General features: G+C 43.0%; 1 protein-coding gene across 25 annotated transcripts in view; it reads right to left on the minus strand.

Annotated features, from left to right (window-relative positions):
- The window catches only part of CTNND1 (catenin delta 1), a 56798-nt gene that overhangs the window by 8183 nt on the left and 22976 nt on the right, over positions 1-25639 (minus strand). For 6 of the 25 annotated variants that reach the window (XM_063728007.1, XM_054523955.1, XM_054523954.1 and 3 more), the window contains exons 2-16: positions 21130-21248; positions 18604-18892; positions 16201-16272; positions 14549-14701; positions 13282-13817; positions 8099-8562; positions 6462-6645; positions 5488-5605; positions 4229-4382; positions 3799-3816; positions 3295-3363; positions 1985-2112; positions 1737-1887; positions 816-1008; positions 55-169 (exon numbers count right to left, since the gene is read on the minus strand). In XM_063728007.1, the coding sequence (XP_063584077.1) occupies positions 55-169; positions 816-1008; positions 1737-1887; positions 1985-2112; positions 3295-3363; positions 3799-3816; positions 4229-4382; positions 5488-5605; positions 6462-6645; positions 8099-8562; positions 13282-13817; positions 14549-14701; positions 16201-16272; positions 18604-18798 (2550 nt within the window). In that variant the 5' untranslated portion in view covers positions 18799-18892; positions 21130-21248. 25 annotated transcript variants of the gene reach the window in all.

Here is a 25639-nt window from a genome sequence, read left to right on the forward strand (position 1 = left end):
TATCCTGGGACCAAGAAAAAAAAAAGTAAGTCTTGGTCTCAAAAGTCACTATACCTGAAAGTCTGATTTCTTCCATCCTTCTTTTTCCAGTGGCTTCCGCAGTTCCTTATATCCCCAGATTGTCTGTAATACAAGTGCTGCTGCTCGAACTTCTTTTTCTGAGCGGTTCCTTTGGAGGAAAGTAACACCATATGGAATTTGGATATAAAACCAGGAAAAAAGCTTAGACCCTATATCCTCTAATAACATAAGAATATAAATGCCAGGGGCAGGGCACAGTGGCTCCTGCCTGTAATCCCAGCACTTTGGGAGGCCGAGGCAGGTGGATCACCTGAGGTCAGGAGATGGAGACCATCCTGGCTAACACGGTGAAACCCCATCTCCACTAAAAGTACAAAAAATTAGCTGGGCATGGTGGCACGCACCTGTAGTCCCAGCTACTCAGGAGGCTGAGCCAGGAGAATCACTTGAACCCGGGAGGTGGAGGTTGCAGAGACTGCACCACTGCACTCCAGCCTGGGTGACAGAGCGAGACTCTGTCTCAAACAAACAAAAAAGAATATAAATGACAAAATGGGTTAAATCAAATTTTTACCAAATCCTGTATTCTATCCCAAATAGCGACACAAGAAAAGTTTGACATAAGAGTCTATTATCAATTTATGGATCAACATTAAGACAGATAATAGAGCAATAGCTCTTCACACGTTACATGTAAATAAGGGGAAATTTCCTTTTTCTTAGTAACCAAAAGAGGAAAACAACCCTCCACTCACTCAAATTCTTTTGACTGTAGTTTTAGGTGGTAAGCTCACCCTGATTTGTTGATCAACACCAGCTTCTCAATACCCTGTGTCTCTCGAAGCTTTTTGGCAGCCTCCAAGTTCTCGGCGATAACCTCATTGATAGTGTTCAAAATAGAGACGACAGTGTCCTCAGAGAAATTCCAAGAGGAGTTCTGCTGTCCTCCTGGCAGATTCTTTACCAAGTTAGGAATAGCATGTTTACCTAATAAGAAAGAATGTATGCAGGGAGAAAAGATCAAGTCAGGTCATGAAGAGTCTTACATTATACTTAACTGCATTAATCATATCAAGTGTAGGTGCTGTCCACATGAGTCAACTTCATTATCCTATAGGATTATCATATCAAAAGGGCTAAGGACCTGAAATAGCCATGGATTTACTGTCCTACCTATTCCTTTATTTCTTTTCTACTTCAACCACATTGAAAGTGTAAATACTGTATATTAAATAAGCTACACAGTCCTTTCAGATACTCTAATGAAAATATCTTGAATATTATAATAATTTAATAGAAGAGTTATTATGAATTTAAAATATAAATAACTGGGCTCTGCTACTAACTAGCTACATTAACTCTGGGCAATTTACTTAACTTCCATGAGTTATTTCCTTATCCTATTAAAAAAATGGACCTTTGTAAAGTGGTGAGGATTAAATGGAAACACAGAAGTGTTTAATAACGCTTAGTAACAAAGTAAGTGCTCAATAAATAATAGCAATTATTATTTTATTTTTGAAGAGTTGTCACTTGTTTTCTTTCCAAGAACCATTAAACTAAAACCCTTACCAACTCTCACATTCATAAACTATGAAGGGGGGGAGGGTCCTTCCTTTCAGTCATTTCAATAAATTCAATGAATTATTAGGCACCTGCTGGACTACAAACACTGTACTAAATTTTGAGGTAACAGTTAGCATTCAACTCCTCACCAATTAATTCTTTGTTGCGAGCATCCACAGCCAGGTTTCTCAGTGCTCCAGATGCAGCTTTCACCACCCGTTCATGTTCATTAGTCAGGAGGTCAGCTATGGCAGAAAGAGCCTTCTCTTGACGCAGAGCAGAGCGGATGTATCGACCATACTAGAATAGCACATAGAAAGGGGTGGAAGAAATTACAAATGGCAGCAAACTAGTTATCTAAGTTTTCCCATCTCCAAACTCATTTTCTAAAAGGTACCGTCCAGCGCCCAGCACACAAGTTCTGGATAGCTCCAGCTGAGGCTTCTAGGATGGCAGGAGTCTTGCTCTCCTTAAGAAGTGAGATGTATATCCGAACCACCTCTGGCTGAAATAAGAGCTCATAGCCTGCACAAAAGAGAAAAAGAAGGCAGAGAGTGCTAATCAGTACCAATAAACCAGGCTCTAGCTGGCTGGAGTCCAGCCTTAGTACTCTGTTGATGGATTTATGCTTCTATACCATCAGGTTCCCTAAACTCTCTCACACTCTCTACAGCAAACTTAAAGGCCAAATTCCATGTCTTAAGAATAATGAATCCATAGTAAGAGTAGAACAAATATCAACTCATTATACTCAACTCCTCTCTTTCCTTCCTTCTTGCCTCCTCTCCCATAGCTTTGCCTTTGGTTCTACCATGAGCGCTCAGGGGCTCCATTTAGCTCATTGACAGCACTCAAGGTTAAAAATTCCTCATCTCAAATCAATTATTTCTAACTTAACCCAGTCATTCTTCCCACCTTTGCAATTACTACAAGGGTCCATTATAGATTAAACGTTTACAATTTTTATATCCATGGAGAGCTGTGAACTTTGGACTCACTGTATTGATGAATATAAAGATCCAAATTTCTTTTAGTAAAGTACAAAAAGTATCTTTTTTCTCTTTTTTTTTTTTTTTTTTTTTTTTTGAGACGGAGTCTCTATCTGTTGCCCAGGCTGGAGTGCAGTGGTGCGATCTTGGCTCACTGCAACCTCCGCCTCCCAGATTCAAGCAATTCTCCTGCCTCAGCCTCCAGAGTAGCTGGGATTACAGGCACCCACCATCATGCCCAGCTAATTTTTGCATTTTTAGTAGAGACAGGGTTTCACCATGTTGGCCAGGCTGGTCTCAAACTCCTGATCTCAGGTGATCTGCCGCCTCGGCCTCCGAAAGTGCTGGGATTGCAGGCATGAGCCACCGTGCCCAGCCTAAAAAGTATCTTTCTTGGTAAAGAAGCTTCTTTTAATAGTGAGGTTTAAGTCTCAGGCACTGTAGTGACCATTTATGGTTCCTAAATTTCTGCTCTATACTACCATCAGGACCTTATTCTATCCTCAAGTAACCTGAATAACTGCCTTAACAAGCAGTCCTTTGTAAGTTACTGCTATAATACTATGCAGCTTCCCAATACTTTCACAATCATTTCAAATCTGTAAGTTGGAAAAGAGAGGACAACAAACGTATTACATAAAGTCTGCTGTTAGGTTACCATATATCTTATCTTTGTACTATGTTTATGAGACCTTTGGAGACTGAGAAGATAACTTACCTCGAGCTGGACTCGTTCTTTTAGGGAAATCCACTGTATCGTTTGCTGGATCCTCTATGGGTTTTTTCCCTATAAAATTGAAAAAGGGCGGGAAAAGGGGTAAGCCAGTTTAAAAAAGAAAAGATTCCACCTAGCACATTTTTCATTCTTCAGTCAGAACCTTTTGATCACAGATGCACCACGAGGGAAAAAGGGCAGGTGGGGGCAACTTGTTCCAGCAGGGGACTATTCAGAAACAAGGATAGAAAACAGGCAGCAGATAGGTAAGATGAGGATGACCACTGTTGATGCTACTGTCCTGAGTTCTGATAATGGGGACGGCTGCCCAGAAACAGCATGCCATGAGCTATTAGCTCCAAAGAGCTAAACCTGTTTCAGTGTCTTCCTCAACTGAACTTTCCTACATGCACAGACAGGGAAAGGTTAGGCAAGGACATACTAGGGAAGCTAAAATCAAAACATGCAAATTAGAAGTAGATAAGCACCTTAAAAGACTCCACTCACCTCTGGAGAACCACTCATCTTCCAGTGCATCACCCAAGGTAGAAAGCAGAGAAATGAAATAAGAAAAATGCAGGAGAAAGATGTCAGCAGAATCATGGACAAATAAGCAGGGAAGCACAGAGAAGAAAAGAAAAACACAGAAAATGCAAAGGATGTATGGGGAAGAAGGTCCCAGATTAGTTGAGTTCTCATTTTCCACTGCCCCACTCATTGATACCACCACCATCACCACCACCAACACACCACAACCACCATCCCATCACCACACCTTGAATGAAGCACACAACACAGGGAAAGCAGCAAACCAAAAAGACATCCATAACCAGGCAGACTCCCATACTGCTTGCCAAGTATTTTGTACCTTAAGCTAAAGTGTTCCTTCCTTTCCCTATCCCACATTAAAGACTAAGAAACAGGAATCAAGACTCACCTTTGCCCTTCTTGGCCCCAAAGCAACTGGCAGCATGTGGCCCAGTATTGTTGGCAACATTGGGAGCTGCCTCTTGGTAACGCTCTGCCTGTGGGATCTCCCGGTGAACTTGATATGATAAGTTCCGAAGGAGGCAAACACAATTCTCTACAAGCTTAGGGACATAAAAGGGCGAATGAGAAAAAAGAATGTCTATTGTGATTTCTCCACAAGTACAGGTTTCCGTGACTCAGGTATTAAAATGTTGATCTTCAAATGCATAACCCAATCCATAACTTCTCAGGATGCCTCTTAAGTGCTCCAGGCTTCTTGAAATCCCTGTAGCCTCAGGCTAATGGAAGGCCCAACCATGGACTTATTGGCTTCTGCCACTATTTGGTGTGTGACTGAAATTGGATCATCATTCTTACTACTTAGACAATGTACAATTTTGGAAGACAGCTAAGCAGCTTTAAAATATATAGGTGATAGATTTAAAAAAAAAGAAAAAAAAGCCAGGCACAGTGGCTCACACCTGTAATCCCAGCACTTTGGGAGGCCGAGGCGGGTGGATCACCTGAGGTCGGGAGTTCAAAACCAGCCTGACCAACCTGGTGAAACCCTGTCTCTACTAAAACACAAAAATTAGCCGGGCATGGTGGCAGGTGCCTGTAATCCCAGCTACTCAGGAGCTGAGGCAGAGAATTGCTTGAACTCAGGAGGGAGAGGTTGCAGTGAGCCGAGATCACGCCACTGTACTCCAGCCTGGGACAGAGCCAGACTCCATCTCAAAAAAACAAACAAACAAACAAAAAACATGTTTTCTTTTAAGTTGAATACCCACTTTAAGGAGTAGGGGCTTGGCTGGGCACAGTGGCTAATGCCTGTAATCCCAATGCTTTGGGAGGCTGAGGCAGGCAGATCACGTGAGGTCAAGAGTTTGAGACCAGCCTGGCCAACATGGTGAAACCCCGTCTCTACTAAAAATACAAAAATTAGCTGGGTGTGGTGGCGCACGCCTGTAATCCCATCTACTTGGGAGGCTGAGGCACGAGAATTGCTTGAACCCAGGAAGCAGAAGTTGCAGTGAGCTGAGATCACATCACTGCACCCCAGGCTGGGCAACAGAGCAAGACTCTGTCTCAAAAATAAGGGGTAGAGGCCAGTATAAATATTTAATGTTACTTGAAAGCCTGAGATGATAGGTCTCTGACCTACAGATACTTCATATTTGTGGTGAATGAAATTCACTCAGCCATTAAAGGTAAGACAGCACTTACCTTGCTGTCTGAATCCTTCTGCCCAATCTCAGCCTGAACAATGAAAATGAGGGCATCAACTAAACCATCACATTCCCGAAGTTTTCGGCGAGCTTCACTCCTCTCTGAGCTTACATTCCTGAGGGGAAACCAGAAGCTTCAAGATGACTCAAATTCAGAAATCCTCCCTTAAATATCCCTCAACACCTACAAGATTCCTGAATATTTTTTTCTACTCACTGTAATAGTGAATACCTATTATAAGCAAGGTACTGCAGTTGAGAGAAAGTTGATTAACAGTCCCTGCCTTCTGAATGTTTATATCACTGTGGGGTAGGGATTAATGATATGTACCAGATGCAGTAATTCAAGATGGAATATACACTTCTTGTATGGAAGTATAATACATATGTAGAATGGAACAGAGCACACAGAGGTGTATTCCAAAGAGAGAAAGATTATATAGCAGCATTTATAGGATATAAAAAGAATTCAGGAAAACTTTAATAAAATAAAGGCACTTGAGTTTAACCACAAAAAGATAAATAAGAAGAGAAAGGCACTCACAGAAAGAACAGATCTTCCTCACCCATGCCCTAACCTCCTAGTACTCTGTACCCCTTCTGCTGAATTTATCACAGCCTGACTTGAAATACAAATAACTAGGGCAAGGACATAGACACACACAAGTCCAGGACGAGACCACCTTACATGTGGTAGATGCTGAACAAAAGCTTACCAAAGTAGATGAACAAAGTCAAAGAGGCATAAAAGTGAAGAGGACATGTGGGGAACAGCAAAACTGATATAGGTACATGTGGTATACATGACAGAATAGCAACAAAGATAGAAAGACAGGTTGGAGTTATAGTATGCAATACAGATAGGAATGGAGGCTAAAGAATAGGCTAAAGAATTTTAATTTTTTTTTTTTTAGGAAATTTAAGTTGGTCCTCAAAAATTCATCTTCATATTCTCAAAGTCCCTACTGTTACCTAAGGCAGCCAGCTGTGTTGGTGAGCACCGATTCCCACTCAATATGGCGTGGCTTACAGTCTTCATTAGGTTCCCGCTCCCAACCAGAATGAGGAATGATCACTTCATCTGTTAAGGCATGCAGTGCATGGTCCACAATCTCCATTTTGATTGAGTCATGGGATGAAAGATTCCACAGGGTTCCTGGAAGAGACAATTCATCAGATGGCTCTTGAGCATTCAAGACAATATGTCTGAAGAACGTCAAAGAGAATCCCCTATTGTATCACTTCTCAGTCTTCCCCAGTGACCAAATACCTTATAGTAATATTTAAGCTTTGTTTGCGACCCTCAGCAAGAAACATATTCTACATTATAGCTCAGAATAAATATACAGATCATGAAATAAAGTTTTGTAAAACAACGTTTAACTATAAGCAACGCTCAGGCTGGGTGCAGTGGCTCACGCCTGTAATCCCAGCACTTTGGGAGGCTGAGGCAGGCGGATCACAAGGTCGGGAGATCGAGACCATCCTGGCTAACACGGTGAAACCCCGTCTCTACTAAAAATACAAAAAATTAGCCGGGCATGGTGGTGGGCGCCTGTAGTCCCAGCTACTCAGGAGGCTGAGGCAGGAGAATGGCATGAACCCGGGAAGCGGAGCTTGCAGTGAGCTGAGATTGTGCCACTGCACTCCAGCCTGGGCAACAGAGCGAGACTCCATCACAAAAAAAAAAAAAAAACTATAAGCAATGCTCTCCGATCTGTCTATACCAGAGTTTTTCAACCTCAGCACCACTGACATTTTCGGCCAGATGATTCTTTGTTATGAGGAGCTGTCTTGTCTATTGTTGGATGTTTACCAGTACCCCTGGCCTTTACTCACTAGATGCCAGTAGCACTCCCTCTCCCCTGTTCCAAGTTATAACAACCAAAAATATCTCCAACACTGCAAATGTCCAAATGTCCTCAGGGCAGGGCAGGCAAAATGGCCCACAACTGAGAAACAATGGTCTATACTACTTTTTCTTTATTCCTTTCCCTTGGAATGCTGATTATGCTCCACAAAATTTTGTTTTATTCACTAATGGATCACACAAATAGATCACAACCCACAATCTGAAAAACTACTGCTCTAAATAAAGCAAGAACCACAAGCTTAAATGTCTACATGGGCCAAGCAGGTGAGTCAAGAGAGGAAGATACTTAAAAGAAATTACAAGCATGTGAAAAAATAGCAGTTGACAGCTCCATGTTTGGGAAACAACTTCCTAAATGGCTGTAGTTGGTCAGATAATAGAATGTGTTGGAGATTAGTGTAAATTAGAGAGCACATGCTCCAATCAGTTCAGACCAAATACTGCTAAGGAAGAAAAGAGATCCATTGTTAACAACTCTTCCACGTTTTTAATAGAAGCCAAGAATCTGGAATTTTAAGTGAAATCTTCTGAATTTTAAACATCAGCAACCAGTTCTTTAAAATTTCAAAAATGCTGTGTGATCCAAACAAATCTGTGATTTGTTTGGATGGATTTGACCCACGGCCACCAGTTCACAACCTTTCGTCAAAAGTAAAAGGTCTGGAAATCCCTCTAGTTCTCAACATCACTAGAGAGTAACACTGACTTAGCAATTTTCCTTAGGCCTAGAACTCACCGGTAATAACTTCAGTAAGGTCCATATCACGAGCCTTTCGAAGCAATCGCACAAGGGCAGGCACACCATCACAGTTTTTTATGGCAATCTTGTTATCCTGATCACGTCCAAAAGAGATATTCTTGAGAGCTCCACAGGCTCCAAGGTGCACTTCCTTTTTGGGATGGTCTAACAATCCCACCAGTACTGGGATGCCCTTGAGCTTCCGCACGTCAGTCTTCACCTTGTCATTGCGGTAGCATAAGTGTTGCAGGTATGCAGCTGCATTGGACTTGACAGCATCCAAGCGGAATCCAAGCATGGCGATCACCTCTGGCAGCTCTGGCTGTCTCCAATTAGGAGGTGGGGGCCCTCCTTTGCGCAGGCTATCTAAGCTTGCTAAACTTCCTCGTTCATGCTGGGCCAAAGGAGCCCAATAGTATTGATCCGATGGCACCTCCTCACCAATCATGTCTTCATAGCTCCTGAGAAGTTTTGGAAGAACCAAGAGAATACATCAAGTCATTATGGCTAGCTTCCTGGACATTCCCATTACCCTCATCTGCAAAGCAGGATTAACTGGAGTTTCAGTGTGCTCATCTCTCCTTTGCATGAATAATATACTGATCAATTTTCCTCAATGGGTTAGGAAAAATAAAGGTAATAATTTTAAAAACATCTGCAATTTAATTAAAACTACATTTTTTTCTTTGAAGTCTGCAGGCTTAGAAAGTAACAAGCATTCAGGAAAGGCTAATCAAAAAGAAAGAACCAAATCCTCATTACTTATCATTTATTTGAATGATAACTGACAATTATTAACTTTTCTAGGTAGAGATCAGGATAAACCCTCAGAGAACAGAATTAACCAAAGCAACTGACTCAATGCCACAGAAGTCTGAGAACGGTTCCTTAACCAAACAGGAAATTAGGCATTTACACACAGGAAACAACTGGTAGGATAAGACCTTTAAATACATTTCATATTTAAGCTTCTCCTTATCCTATTTTGGAAATTATAAAAGATGGATTGATAGAGAAAAACTAATAAAGGGCTTCCTGCTACATCATAGGAGGATCTGGCTTTGGTACTGATGAGGTATAAACTTGAAAAGTAATTTTCACAGTCATTCCAAGGTCATGTCTGCTACTCAACAAATGTGTTAAGAGGTAAGATTCCATCCTCCAATTTCTAAAGACAATACCTCCAGCTCTTTCAAAATGAAGCCTATTCATCAACATCACATTTGGGAAGCCCAGCCACTAAGAACAGAGAAAGCAATTGAAAGTAAGAAAAATCAAACCAGGAGACAATTCTTCCTGTTTCAGTACTACCAACAACCACTAGAGGGCGAGTCTGTCACACTATTATTTATTCATAACTACCAGGAAGGAAGAAACCCATTATCTGTGAGCTCATCTCTTTCTGGCTCCCACAGGAGAGGAGGATCTATTGTGTGGAGCTCTCCAAATAAGCCGTTGCTTGTTCTACAAAACCACTCCCACTGTCACCAAATACTCAAGGTTGCCCTGAGCAGAAGGCCTGCCTCACAGGTATCAACATCAACTATGCAACAGTGATTCAGATGGACAAAACATTTAGTAAACCATGACCAAGATGGTCTTAAAATAACACGGAAACAGGACCAGACGTGGTGGCTCGCATTTGTAATCCCAGCACTTTGGGAGGCTGCAGTGGGCGGATTACCTGAGGTCAGAAGTTCGAGACCAGCATGGCCAACATGGAAAAACCCCATCTCTACTAAAAATACAAAAATTAGCTGGGTGTGGTGGTGTGCACCTGTAATCCCATCTACTTGGGAGGCTGAGGCAAGAGAATCGCTTGAACCCAAGAGGTGGAGGTTGCAGTGAACTGAGATTGTGCCACTGCACTCCAGCCTAGGCGACAGAGCGAGACTCTATCTTGAAGAAAAAAAAAAAAAAGGTCAAGATTAAACCCTCCAAATCAAGAAAGGGGTACTAAAAATGCCCAAACAGCTGGTAAAACAAAATTGGTTATCTTCTAAACTATTATGCGTCACTTATGCATCCACCCCAACCATAAAAATTTTCTGCTTACTATAAAATTAAGGAAAAATATTTACTAACATTATAAAATACCATGGAACAAAGCCTCCTGAGTATAATACCAGATCGCACCACTGCACTCCAGCCTGGGTGACAGAGCAAGACTCCATCTCAAAAAAAAAAAAAAAACACGGAAACAAAATAAATAGCTTAGATAGCTTAAAAGTAGGCTATTGAGCAGTATGTTAAGATTCCATTTTAGTAGAGGGAAAATAGGATATAGTTACATGTATAATAAAAAAAACTCAAAGGATATGCACCAAAATGTTAACAGTGGTTCTTTATCAATAGATGGTAATGCTCTTCTGGGTTTTTCAGGCTCCATATTGAACATGTTTAACCTCTATTATTAATATATAAAATTGTAAGAACAATTACCATAACCAAAATTTCCAGATAACTCTATCTTATATCCTTTTCTATACAAAGGCAGTGGATTGAACATTCTTTCCTTTGTTTTACAAGTAACAAAGCTGTGCCCAGGAAGACCAAATGACTTGCTTGAGGCTACTTAGCTAGTGGCAAAGGCACAACTAGAACCAAGGTCTCAGGGTTGAGTGCTTTTTCCACTAATCACTGCCTCACTGTTTAAGTTTGACCTTGTATTACTCTTCTAGCCTGGAACAGGAAGCAGCAAATATTCTTGCTAGTCAAGCAGCTTTCCAAGTCCAGTGCTACCCTGGAACAAACCCAAGAACCAGGCCCAAAACTCTATATGAACTAGCACAACTAGGGACAGCAAAGAACGACCTGGCCACCCACACCCATCTGGGTCCAATCACTCTTTACTAATGAGGAAGTCAGAAAAAGAAGACTTGCAGTAGAGCCAACACCCTGGACAGACTGCTTCAATGAAGGCTGTTATCTACCACTGCTCTAGGTTGCACCAGCCGAGGTCTGGTGCTCCTGTAGGAATAAAAATGAGTCACATGGGAGTTGGATTAGCTATCCAAGACACCTGAAAGGTGAGTGACTCAGTCTTAGATAATGGGGCCTCTACCCCTGGGCCCAGCCCTGTTCACTCTTAACCAAAGCTACCTAATACATGAGGAAAATGAGCACCAAGGCATTTGCTTTAAAAGGTCATGACCCCATATAGAGAAATTCATCAACAGCTCCTAGGATATCCTTACCATCAAGACAACCATAAATCATCCCTTGTTTCTTATCATTTCTCTTTACCTGGAAAACACTGTTTCTAATTTATTCTGAAGCAGCATTGGCAGCCCATGGGCCAAACCTGTTTTTGTACACCCCCATAATGCTATTTTTAAAAGATTGTTTGAAAAAAAGAACAACATACGACAAAGATGATACACGGCCTGCAAAGCCTAAAATAGTTCTACGTGGTCCTTTTCAGGGGTCTGCCGACCCCATTCTAAAGCACTCTCAAGGCAGCAAGGCAAACCATATACCAGTCCAAACATCAATCACTCCTTTTTTCACATCACCAAAGAATCTCCAGGGACAAGTAGTAAAGACAGAGTAGGCAGCTGCTTAGTGACCTTTCAGAGTGTTGCTAGTGTATCCCCCGACCCCCACCCAAGGATGCCACCACAATTGCACTTTACAATCAAATAATAAGACCCTAAGCACAGAATGTCAAGGCCCTTGTGAGGTCAAAGTTTGTTTTTAACTTTGGGATTAAAAACACCACAAGAAAGTTCTTATACACGTCCCTAACTGTCTCTTTTGGTCCTGAATTCCTAAAACCCTCAACTCTGTTTTGTTTTGGGTTTTTTTTGGCTTTTTTTTTTTTTTTGAGACAGTCTCACTATGTCATCCAGGCTGGAGTGCAGTGGCGGGATCTCGGCTCACTACAGCCTCTGCCACCCAGGTTCAAGTGATTCTCCTGCCTCAGCCTCCTGAGTAGCTGGGACTACAGGCACGAGCCACCACACCCGGCTAATTTTTGTATTTTTAGTAGAGACAGGGTTTCACTGTGTTAGCCAGGATGATCTCGATCTCCTGACCTCGTGATCCACCCAACTCGGCCTCCCAAAGTGCTGGGATTACAAGCGTGAGACACCATGCCCAACCGACTCTGTTCTTAATACCAAATCAGAAGCTAAAGAAATTCCCAGGAAGAACTGAGCAAGAATTCCATGGCCCCAGACATCAGAATCCTCTGCCTAACACCAAAAGGGGGTCACATCTTAGCCAGAAACAGCAAAAACTTCAGCCTAGAAGCAGAAGCAAAGTTCATTCTTCAGGACATAGACTGATAACAATCACAAGTTGTTTTCTTTTTTTTTTTTTTTTTTTTTTTTGAGGTGGAGTTTCGCTCTTGTTGCTCAGGCTGGAGTGCAATGGCACGATCTTGGCTCACCACAACCTCAGCCTCCCGGGTTCATGTGATTCTCCTACCTCAGCCTCCCGAGTAGCTGAGATTACAGGCATGCACCACCACGCCCAGCTAATTTTGCATTTTTAGTAGAGACGGGGTTTCTCCATGTTGGTCGGGCTGGTCTCCAGACCTCAGGTGATCCACCCACCTTGGTCTCCAAAAGAGCTGGGATTACAGGCATGAGCCACCGTGTCTGGCCCATATATTCAAATTATAGAAAACAACTTGTGGACCACGCATGGTGGCTCACGCCTATAATCCTAGCAATTTTGGAGGCCAAGGCGGGTAGATCACCAGAGGTCGGGAGTTTGAGAACAGCCTGGCCAACATGGTGAAACCCCATCTCTACTAAAAATATAAAAATTAGCCAGGCGTGATGGTGCTTGCCTGTAGTCCCAGCTACTAGGGAGGCTGAGGCACGAGAATCACTTGAACCCGGGAGGCGGAGGTGGCAGCGAGCCAAGATGGCACCCCTGTACTCCAGCATGGGTCAAAGAGCTGGACTCTGTCTCAAAAAAATAAAAAATAAAACTATATTATTTTCATTTTAAAAATTATATATATTTTTATATTATATATATATATAGCAAGTCAATACTAAGCCAAGTCAGAAAAGGGAAAAACAGGGTAGCTTTTCACCCCAAAAAAAAGCAGAGGGGAAGAGGCCACAAGTATCTCTGATCCCAAAAAGCTCTTAGAAGTTGAAGGAAAAGCTACCCCTTGTCCCTGGTCTTGAAAAGACCTTTTCCCTTCCCCTATTCTTGCCTACCTGAGGCGCCGACGAGGGTCAGAGGGTGTCCCAGTCCGACGGGCAGTGCCATAATCAGACATCATACCATAATCCAGGTCATCATAGCCCATACTACGCTGGTCATCCTCTAGCCCATAAGGCTCTGGATGAAAGCGATGCAGATCCACGCTGCTCCCACCTACCCGAACCTGGGGTTGGGGCCCATACACATCCTGTCTACTAGGTGCCCGGTAGCCTTCCATGCTGGGCCTATACCGCTCCTCAATGCGGGTCACCCGGGACAGACTGCCATAGTTATCACTGCCACCTGGATAACCATCTTCATAGTGGCGGCTATAACCATCAGGAGGGTAGTGGAAGTTCCTAGGAAGGGTAGCAGTGCCAGCTTGCCCCACATAGGGACCAGGTCCCCCATTGCCATTCTTGCGGAAATCACGACCCAAAGTCTGGATATAGTTGTTAGAAACTGATGAAGCATCCACAGGCAACCCGTCTGGTCCCATAGCGACTGGCTGTACTGTCCGTGTTGTCACAGTCTTCACTACTTTCTTGACCTGCAAGTAGGAAACAAGAAAAAGAAAAACTAATTAAGGAAGTGAGCAATTAAATTCTTTTTTTTTTTTTTTTTGAGATGGAGTCTTGCACTATCACCCTGGCTGGAGTGCAATGGCGTGATCTCGGCTCACCTGCAACCTCTGCCTCCCAGGTTCACACAATTCTCCTGCCTCAGCCTCCCGAGTAGCTGGTATTACAGGCACACACCACCACACCTGGCTAATTTTTTGTATTTTTAGTAGAGACGGGGTTTCACTATGTTGGCCAGACTGGTCTCAAACTCCTGGCCTCGTGATCCGCCCACCTCAGCCTCCCACAGGGCTGGGATTACAAGCGTGAGCCACCGCGCCCAGCCATGAACAATTAAATTCTATACCACTCCAAAAGAAACAAACCTTTATATCCCTAGGTCACTTTACCTAGAAATGCCTTAAGGCCTACCATCTATCTTTCTTTCCATCCTATAGGAAGTCCCCAAGCAGGAAAATTGCCCTGACAGTAACTATGCTTATAAGGGAAGCTACCGTAGACCTTGATATACCTTCTGTCTTCCCTATTCCATAAGATTTTCCCATCTCTTCATCCTTTCTATCTGGCCAGAGATCACTTCATGCAATCAGATCAATAATGGCATATCAGTCCTCCATCTTAATTAAGTGCTTAACCCCTCCCCTAATAGAGAAGAAAAGACCTCTTATCACTTCCAGATCTTACACACGTCTTAGTTTACCGTGGTCTCTGTGCGCCGAGTGGTCCCATCATCTGAGGTCTCCACAGAGACTACAGACATGGCTCCCTCAGGATCCTCCTCCGTGTAGGTCTCCACGATCTGCCCCGGCTCCTGCATCCTGGGGATGGTGCTATATAGAAGGTGACTGTGATCCTATATGCAAAAGAGAAAAGAGAAGAAACTACTACTAAGTGCTATGTATTAACAAGCTATCCTAATAAGAAGCATAAGTGGTGACCCTGGAGACAGGGACTCCTCATGCATCTTCTATAGGCCTCAGGATTTTTAGATGGGTGGCTGTCATCTTTTGAACTTGTACAAAAGGACAGTAGACATAATTTCCCAGTTGTAGTCATTTAACAAACATGAACTAACTATAGCCACATCAACATCTAAGTGACAGACAGTAGATTTAACTTCCCAGCTGTGGTCATCTAAGTGTACATGAACTGTGTTAACTGCAGTTTCATCTATATCTGAGTGACCCCTCAAAAGAGCAGCTCACCCAATAAATAAATAACTTTTATTTATTTACTTGAGATAGGGTCTCACTCTGTCACCCAAGCTAGAGTGCAGTGGCATGATCATAGCGCACTGGAGCCCCAACCTCCCAGGCTCAAGCAATCTTGCCATTTCAGCCTCCTGAGTAGCTAGAACTACAGGCTCACGCCACCATGCCTGGCTAATTTTATTTTTTTTGTAGAGACAGGGTCTCACTATGTTGCCCAGGCTGGTCTTGAACTCCTGGGCTCAAGCAATGCTCCAGCCTCAGCCTCCCAAAGTGCTGGAATTACAGGAATGAGCAAACCACACTTGGCCAAAATAAAGAACTTTTTTTTTTTTTTTTTTTTTTGAGACGGAGTTTTGCTCTGCCTTGGCCTCCCAAAGTGTTGGATTACAGGCATGAGAAACCGTGCCCAGTCTAAAATAAAGAACCTTTTTTTTTTTTGAGACAGAGTTTTGCTCTTGTTGCCCAGGCTGGAGTACAATGGCATGATCTCAGCTCACCACAATCTCTGCCACCTGGGTTCAAGCAATTCTCCTGCCTCAGCCTCCCAAGTAGCTGGGATTACAGGCATGTGCCACCACACCTGACTAATTTTGTATTTTCAGTAGAGACGGGGTTTCTCCATGTTGGTCAGACTGGTCTCAAACTCCCGACCTGAGGTGATCTGCCCACCTCAGCCTCCCAAAGTGCTGGGATTCAGGCATGAGCCACTGTGCCTGGCCAAAAATAAAGAACTTTTAAGACAAACCTGAAAATCCCAGTAAGAGCCATCTTTTGACTGGCTTTATGTTACTCTTCAGATACTATCTAAAAGGCTCAAGACCAGCCAGATTTTAGGTAGGGTTTTCTGCTGCAAAGTAGAAGCCTACTGTCTCTAGAAAATAAACGCAGTACTTAGGGATCAAATGGGGTGGCAGTGGGGAGGAGGAATAGTCATAAAGATCAATGGTCATTAAAATTCATTCCAAAACAAAACTGCATATATACTTTGGAGCTCCACTTCTTTGTTTTCGTAAATAAAAGAAACTAATTGACGAGTGTGTACAATGTGCCAGGCACCTTACAAGACACAAATATGCTCTTATAGGCTGGGGAAATAAGAATATATGAATGAAGCAACCCAGGTCTTGAGCCAAAGAATTACCTGGGGTCCGTTGAGTTTCAAATCTGAAAATTTCTGTCTTTCAAGGTCAGCATCGCCCACAAACCGGCCGTTCTGAAACACAGCCCACAAGAAGACAATTCATTTTGTGGCCTTCTTTTGCTCTATCAAACACAAACGATCTTTTTTTCAAACAGGAAAAGGGCTTTCAAGAAGATATGCGTGGCCTGGAGTCCTTGTGTCAGCACTCATAAAAGAACCGTTCACTCTTTAGTCTTAGCACTTTCCTCAAAATTGAAAATCAGGCCTGGAACTCTGGCAGACAGGGTCTCTGGAACATAAGAACGTAAACTCCACGAGGGCAGAGGGTTTTTTGGGATAAGTTTAGTTTAGTCTAGTGCCTTGAACAGTGCCTGGCACATAACAGATGCTCAAAAACTATTTGCTGAATAAACAGCACAGACCTAGATAATTTCCCTTACAAGCAACCTTTTTGGAAAGCCATAAAAATGTAAGGAAAGTTGGAAGGGCTAAGTTGGGGGGTTTCCAAAGAGCTTTATAGTCTCATGAATCTTCATGCAGTACTACCACTGGAAACTCCCATTCCCGGCAGCTTTTTAAAGAAAGAAGCAAGATGGCTATCATGTCCTAATGTAAAAAACAGAAATTTAATTAAAGAAAAAAGCAAGAGATATGAGTCTCCCTTTCCAAGTACAAAAACAAGCACCCCAACTCCCCTCAAGAAAACAGAAGGCTCAATATCTTTACCAACAATTATTAGAGCCACAGAATACATTCCAAAATGTCATCCAGAAGTTGCTCTGTCTTAAGCAGCAGGAAATAATCTAATGACATTATACCACATAAAAATATATTTGCCTGCTCCTCTTCCAGTACAACAGTGAGATCCAACCACCTTGGGAGATACTTCCTCCACCCCACTCCCATTACATAGAGTGTAATGCTGCAGGGAGAGGAAGTTAAACATTACTTTCAGGAAGAAGGAAGGGTGTGGTTTTACTGCTAAGCAGAAGTTAAAAATAAGAGAGCAACCGCATACTGAATCCTGGAATTCCCCATGACCTCCAAACCTGAGCAGTCCAGCTTTCCCCTTTCAATATAATTTCATCCCTAACTTTCTATTGTAGTTCCTGTAAAAATCCTAGGAACACTGCAAGCATGCTGCCTCCCTCAAACTCCTTGATCCTCCAATTGGAATTCTGTTCTCTCTCAACTGCAAGGCTCCTCAGTATGAGGGACTTTCTCTATCTTAAAAAAAAAAAAAAAAATTACTCGGCCGGGTGCAGTAGCTCACGCCTGTAATCCCAGCACTTTGGGAGGCTGAGGCAGGTGGATCACGAGGTCAAGAGATCGAGACCATCCTGGCCAACATGGTGAAACCCCATTTCTACTAAAACTACAAAAATTGGCTGGGTGTGGTGGCACACGCCTGTAGTCCCAGCTACTCAGGAGGCTGAGGCAGGAGAATTGCTTGAACCCGGGAGGCGAACGTTGCAGTGAGCCAAGATTGCACCACTGCACTCCTATTTAAATAAATAAATAAATAAAAATTACTCAATGAAAAAGACTATCAAGGCATGAGCACTGTTGTGGTTCCCACTCAGAGATCTCTCGTAAGATGCAATCTATCAGGCAATGCCTACCGCACACACACATGCGCGCGCACGCGCGCACACACACACACACAAAGACAGACAAAACCTCAGACAGATTATATCACAGCAAAGTCAGACTAGAAAAACCAGAGGAAACACAAGATACTTCTCATTTCTAACACCAACTCTCCCAAGTCACATCACAGAGTCAGCCAACCCAGAGACCACTGGCTCCTGTGGTTATTTGGGTTAAACAGCAGCATGATGCTCCCTCTCCAACTCTAACCAACAGAATTAACAATGACCCCTTCCTCCAACACATGATTTACACAGCCAACAAAAAGAGCACACAGGACAATATGGAGCAGGAGTAAACAATTTATGGATACTGCCACACCTGGGTACAGACTGTTCCCTCAAGGAGACTGAACTAGGGCTGAGCGCACAAGATGCCCAACCACTAAGTGGGCATTTACTTTCCTGATTTTTTGATACGAAGAAAAAAAAATCAGAAAAGAAAAGTAACTTGAGTACAGCTGCAAACTAAACTATCTACCATTACTAGAATTGTAGCCCACCCCAAAAAACCTACTCCAGCAAAACAGGAAGTCAGATGGATGCTTCTACAGATAGTAACTGCACCCAACTCAGTCCAGCAGCAATATTCCTTGTCTCTTATCAGCATTTAACACTCCTGGAAAAAAATCCCTGGAAGAACGGGCACTGGACAGCCCATCACCAAAAGGAGAGTAGCTTCCCAAAAAGGATCATAGCCTCTCTGTGACCATGCCAAAGTCCTACCTGCACGTCTGATGGAGGGAGGGGTTACCTGATGCCGGCGGGTGAGTGTGCCGTTGGCCATGAGTGGGTTGGCATCTTGTGGTGAGACCCGGACGCGTTCCAGCTGCGCCGAGACGTGGCGCCGTTCCTCCTCCAGCGCCCGGGTCAGCTTCTCAAACTGGGCCTCTTGTTCCTTCACAGAGGCCAAGATGCTGGCGGTCGACTCCACCTCTGAGTCGTCCATGAAGGTAAGGGGCGGAGCCGCCGCAGGGCAGAGTAAAAAGGGAGGTGAATCACAGAGGAAGGAGAAGGAGGGAGAGAGACCCCCTCAATTCACACTACCGGGAAAGGGTAAGAGAAAGGAGAGAAAAGGTCACAGGTCAGAGAAGACAGATGAATTATTAATCCCAGAGCCAAAGATGCCCTCTCGTGGTTTTACTGCAGTGCAGAAAGCAAGCCACCGCCAAGCCTGGGAGCCCATCACCAGTGTCTGTTCAAGCGGAATCCTTTGCCCACTACGCTTTCTTCAACATCCCACCAGAAATAACTATTGAAAAGAAAGGTGCAATTAAATCTAAGTCTCTACACTGTTAGGAGAGGGAGAATGTGGTGAGGTGCTGTAGTTATGAGATTGGATTATTTTTCCCTGAAAAAAATCTGCTGGTATCAACTCAATGAAATGTGTAACTCCAATGGTACAGACAAGCATTCACTATCCTGCAGGGACAAGCCACTTTTAGAGATAATAGGGCAATACAGATCTTACTTAACCTCTCCCACATCTAAACACTAAAACTGCTGAAGTGGCAGCAAATTAAAAAAAAAAAATTACTATGCTAAACTAAATGCCAATTAAGAAATGAAAAGGCCGGGTGCTGTGGCTCACGCCTGTAATCCCAGTACTTTGGGAGGCCGAGGCAGGCGGATCATGAGGTCAGAAGTTCGAAACCAGTCTGGCCAACACAGTGAAACCCCGTCTCTACTAAAAAAATACAAAAAAAGGCTGGGCGTGGTGGCGGGAGCCTGTAATTCCAGCTACTCGGGAGGCTGAGACAGGAGAGTGGCGTGAACCCGGGAGGTGGAGCTAACAGTGAGCCAAGATCGCGCTATTGCACTCCAGCCTAGGCGACAGTGCAAGACTCCATCTCAAAAAAAAAAAAAAAACCACACACAAAAAATTAGCCGGGTGTGGTGGCATACTCCTATAATCCCAGCAACTCGGGAGGCTGAGGCAGGAGAATAGCGCAAATCAGGGAGGCGGAGGTTGCAGTGAGCCAAGATCCCGCCATTGCACTCCAGCTGGGGCGACAGTGCAAGACTCCGTCTCAAAAAAAAAAAAAAAAAAAAAAAAAGAAATGAAAGTAGGTGGCTCACACCTGTTATCCCAGCACTTTACAAGGCCGAGGTGGGTGAATCACTTGAGGTCAGGTTCACTTGGTCAAGACCAGCCTGGCCAACATGGGGAAACCTTATCTCTACTAAAAATACAAAAATTAGCCAGGCATGGTGGTAGGCACCTGTAATCCCAGCTGAGGCATGAGAATTGCGTGAACCCAGGAGACAGAGGGTGTAGTGAGCCGAGATGGCACCGCTGCACTCCAGGCTGGGCAACAGAGTGAGACTCTGCCTCCAAAAATATAATAATACATTCATAAAAGGGTGTTTCTACTTTCCAAACTATACTACTATAGTTTGTTAAATATTATATTGATGGCAAAACGTGTTCCTTGACTAATGGAGACAACAGAGTAACAGAACCACAAAAAACTCTACATGTAAAAAAGCACTGTCTTCAGGAAACTTCACCTCCTTGGGAAGTAGGAAAAGGAGTATTAGCCTCAGCCTCTGAAAGTGCACCTCACAGTAGTTCATATCCTAACCTCCACACGTCAATGGCTGGAAGTTTCTACATCTCTGTAACCCTGTAGAAACCTCTAACTCAAGCTTGTCCAACCCACGGCCCGCGGGACGCATGCTGCCCAGGACAGCTTTGAATGCGGCCCAACACAAATTTGTAAACTTTCTTAAAACATTATGAGATTTTTTTTTTTTTGCAATTCTTTTTCAGCTCATTGGCTGTCCTTAGCGTACATTATGTATGGCCCAAGACAATTCTTCTTCCACTGTAGCCCAGGGAAGCCAAAAGATTGGACGCTCTTGTTCTAAATAGACTATCTTTTTACCCTTTTATTTGTTCCAACTCAGGATAAATATCCAAGTATCTAGAGGGTCTATGTGTGCTATCTATACAATAAAAGATAGTTATATAGAAATGAAGGGTTCTCCACACCATTATATAAACAGGAGGTTTAACAGGCATTAGTGATACTCTGTTGGACTCAATGGGTTTTTTCTCTCTTATAGCTATGAGAGACTTTATGCCAGTCCAAAATATACAATGTTGAAAGACAAGTTTTGAAATAAATATTCTCCCCAATTCCCACCCTCTCACCAACCCATAAAGAAAAAAGGTATTTAAAAAGATTTTTTTCTGCTATGACATGAAAGGAATAAAAATACATATTTCTTAAAAAGTAAGATTTTTCATTCTTAATAAACATATTTCCATACACACCTGTTAAGAGAAGGTCGCAACTGATTGGTTTAACACAGAGAACAGCCCAGTCTAGATTCAAAAAATCATGGAAGAAGCATCCCAGCCACCACAGCAAGGAGGAAGCAGGAAGGAGAGAGCTGCAGAAATATTTGAAGGAAAAATGGGAATGAGAGGAAAATAAAATATACCCAATACATAAAAACAAGAAGAGCAAGGGGCAATATTAGGAATGAAAGGAAGTAATTTAAAATATGACTTAATGTGACAAGTGCCCTTTAGACCTTGTTGTGTTCAGATACCTAGGCCTTGGATGTCGTTTTCATTAAAACCTGGATTCTACTGTCACATGAGAGCGCCTCTACTTGTATTTCCATATATAACCAGGAACAGGTTATAATATGTATAAAAATCCATTTACCCTGTTTCCAGCAACCAAATTGGGGAAAAAGAAAAAAAACTGCTGTTGGAATGCCCTTCCCCCTCCCTTCCCACCCCTAAGGCAGAAACCTCAAAGCCCAGTCCCAGCATGCCCACAAAGACATTGAGAAACCAATGCAAAAGTTGTGTGGGGAAGACATGTGGGGACTAGCCTAGGCTGAGCCTTTTGCTTCAGTTCCCTTTCCCACGCTCCCCAGAGCCCCACCAAGCACAAATGCTCAGGCCTGTTTGCCTTACAGTGTATGCAGAAGTCAGCAAGCAAGAGTACCCAAAGGAACTGATAAATAAGTGCCCAATAAACTCCTGAATCAATCCAGTCCCTAAGTTTAAAGAACGTGGTCGCCCTTCCCTAAATTCCTCCTACCCCAGCTCGGAGTTCCCATAATCGCTTATCAACTCTTCTTCCTTTCAGTCCAAAACCCATTGCCACTTTCTCATATTCCCACCCTACATTCCAACAGGCCACTCAAAGGTCTTTCTTGAATAAGCACCCTTATTTAAAAAAAAAAAAAAAAAAAAAGGTGCTCCCCTTTCATCTCCATTTCTTAAATACTTGCCCTTATCCACTGTGTACAATGACCTATGAACCTTCCACACCAAGAGGACTCTGAGCTCAAAAAGAGATTCTTCCAGTTACTGAATTTCAACAGGGTCTGAAGTGCAATTACCACTCCAGCAGCATCCACCCTATAATCTTCTTTGCTAATAAAAGCCCAAATTACTGCTACCACGGGGGATACAGTGACATTCCCTGCTGCAAAGAGAAAGTGTATAGATGGCCATAAATGGCCCTGCAACTTAAATTCAGTGAAGAAGGTTAGAAAGGGAGATAGGAAAAATACTCAGGGCTCTAGGTCAGAAAGCAGTATCTGGAGAAACATTAGCTTCCACCATCTTCACAGCTTTAAAGCTGACCACCTGGCTCTAATTTGGAAAAGAAGACAGCACAATTAAACAAAAAGATCAGATTCCTAGGTCTAAAAGCATGGGGAGATATTCTGCCTGTAAAAGGACAGAAGCAGAGGCCATATGGGATAGAACACAACTCAGAAGACTGGTCCCAGTTCTGGCTCTACTACTACCCAACAATGGCAGTAAACCCTGTCATATTCTCACTTGTAAGATGCCAAATCCATTTACCCCGTTTCCAGGAACCAAATTGGGGAAAAAAAAAAAAAATTGCTGCTTCCCAGGAGTTAGGAAATTAGCCCGGTCTAACTCGGAGTTGTTATGAGGATTAGGTGAGACAATGTATGTTATATACAAATGTCAGGTATTAAGTTGTTTCAAAAGTTGGTTTAACACTTCCAATTACATTACTTCACCGTAATGTCTCAGCCTCAAACTATTTTGTGAACTAGTAGATAAAATCAACTGGATCAAAAACATAACTAGGTTCTAAGGAGTGAATGGGCTGGTTTCCCTACTCCTAATCTATTTACCAGAACGTCCCACCTATACCAGTGTTTCTGGGACAAAGGACACTTCTCTAGCGCTTGGAAGTCATCACATCATTACACATCTGTCATAATAAGTTCTTGATTCTGTATTTGAGGCCTTAACAATTTATTACCTTGGAGAAAGGGAATGTGAAACAAACTAATGATTACTGAATGTTTCACATTTACTATCTTAGCAATCCTTACAACAACCCTAAGGAAGTTTTATTGCAAATAAGACTCATGAGTGAAGAAACTACCCAAGGTCTCACAGTTAACAGCAAATTTTGAATTTAAACCCAGGTCTATGCCATTCCAAAGCCTGTGTTCTCTTTCTATGCCATGGTGTCAAGTCCAAATAGAAGTGCAGTCAGTACCAGATGGATGGTCCAGAGCCTCTCCTCTACAACCTTTGAGAGCTTTCTTCTCAACTATTACAGGAAAACAGGGAAAGAAAAGGGTTCTACTTTGTTTTTTTAGGCTCGAGAGTTACCCATAATATCTACATATAAGTGAGAAAACAGAAAAAAAATGGGAGGAAAAGGAATGTATGAGTGGGGAAAGAATGAAGCTGTTAGGCAGGCTACAGTAAATGGTCTCATCACTTGGAGACTTAAGGAAAAAAGATTCTTCTCCATGCCATATGCATCAAAAAGATCACACTACAAACCTTCAGCTGACTTTGGCAGACAGTCAGGAGTCGTAACTACAAGTCCAGCCCAATACCTTTCCAGCTTTGCCACTTACATTTTTTTTTTTTTTGAGACGGAGTCTCGCTTAGTGGCCCAGGCTGGAGTGCTGTGGTGCAATCTCAGCTCACTGCAACCTCCACCTCCTGGGTTCAGGCGATTCTCCTGCCTCAGCCTCCCGAATAGCTGGGATTACAGGTGCATGCCACCACACCGGGCTAATTTTTTGTATTTTTAGTGGAGACAGGGTTTCACCGTGTCAGCCAGGATGGTCTCGATCTCCTGACCTCGTGATCCACCTGCCTCAGCCTCCCATAGTTCTGGGATTACAGGCGTGAGCCACGGCAGCCGGCCATCACTTACTTAGATTTTTAAATAGATTACATTTGCTCTCACAAAAAAAAAAGAAAAAAAAAAATCAAAGAATTCCTGAAGTCAGGGGGTTGAGGAGACATAAAGTGAAACTTGTTATTCCCCCTTAAGACTAGATTTTCTGAGAATACCTAGTTTTACTCTCAATAAGCCATAAGTCCTACATTACTGGATCCCACCCACACTAGAAAGATATTCCTGCTATTACCCAGAGTCCATAGTCCATAGTAAAGATCCTTCATCCAAGCAATGATAATGATAAAAATTCAGTCTCTTCTGTAAGAACTCCAAACCAAAAGAAGTTAAATTAAATCAAATACCCAGAAGGACCAAACAACTAGACAGTGCTAACCAGACAGGAGGTCCAAAAAACAAAAAAAATCACTTACCGGCCGGGCATGGTGGCTCAAGCCTGTAATCCCAGCACTTTGGGAGGCCGAGGTGAGCGGATCACAAGGTCAGGGGTTTGAGACCGGCCTGACCAACATGGTGAAACCCCGTCTCTACTAAAAATACAAAAATTAGCCAGGCTTGGTGGTGCACACCTGTAATCCCAGCTACTCAGGAGGCTGAGGCGGGAGAATCACTTGAACCCGGGAGGCGGAGGTTGCAGTGAGCCGAGATCATGCCGCTGCACTCCAGCGTGGGTGACAGAGCTAGACTCAGTACCCCACACACACACACACACACACACAAAAAATAACCTACCAATAGCACAGTCCCTGGAATGATTTCTTCTACTGTAAACTGGCTAAAGAAATATAATTTGGAATTATAATTCTTAAGAGGTTAAGTGTATAGACTTTGTTATCTGCCTGGGTTTAAGTATAAGATCTATCACTTATTAGCTATATGACTTTGGGCAAAGTATCAACCACTCGAAACTGCAGCTTTCTTTTCTGTAAAATGGAGGAATAAAAATACATAGGGTGGTTGTGAAGATTAAATGAGGCATTTCATGTAAAGTGCTTAGAAAAATGTCTTGACACACAGAAGCCAGTAATATTGTTACTACTACAGGGACTAGAGCTTGGGTGTGGTTGGTAGAGTTTTTGAAGTTTGTAAACCAGCCTCCCCAGGCTCCCCTCTTTCATTTGCAGCAGACCTGAAAACTACAGGAATTATTCACTTTTAGAGGGAAAAACAAAACTCCAGATTAGGGGTCAAAAGACTGTGGGTCCAAGTCCTGGCTCCTCCAAAAACTAGCTAGGAGACCTTGGAAAAGTTATAACCCCTGTAAGCTTCCATTTCTATTACTCTTCATGGTTTAGTTTTAATGAGCTAATATATATAAAACCATAGCCTATGTGAACTCTGAAGTTCACCAATCTTTGGGTTTTTGCAAAAATAATTTTGTCTTCGGCAGCCAGTCTCAAAGGCAACTCTCCTCCTTTCTTCCTATTTATGCATTATAAAATCAAAACCAATGTCATGGCCGGACACCACGGCTCATGCCTGTAATCCCAGCACTTTAGGAGGCTGAGATGGGAGGATCACTTGAGTTCAGGAGTTCGAAACCAGCCTGCTCAACATGGTGAAACCCCATCTCTACTTAAAATACAAAAAAATTAGCCGGGCATGTTGGCACAC

The sequence above is a fragment of the Pongo abelii genome, chromosome 9 (assembly GCF_028885655.2).
Source record: "Pongo abelii isolate AG06213 chromosome 9, NHGRI_mPonAbe1-v2.0_pri, whole genome shotgun sequence".
Classification (NCBI taxonomy): Eukaryota; Metazoa; Chordata; class Mammalia; order Primates; family Hominidae; genus Pongo; species Pongo abelii.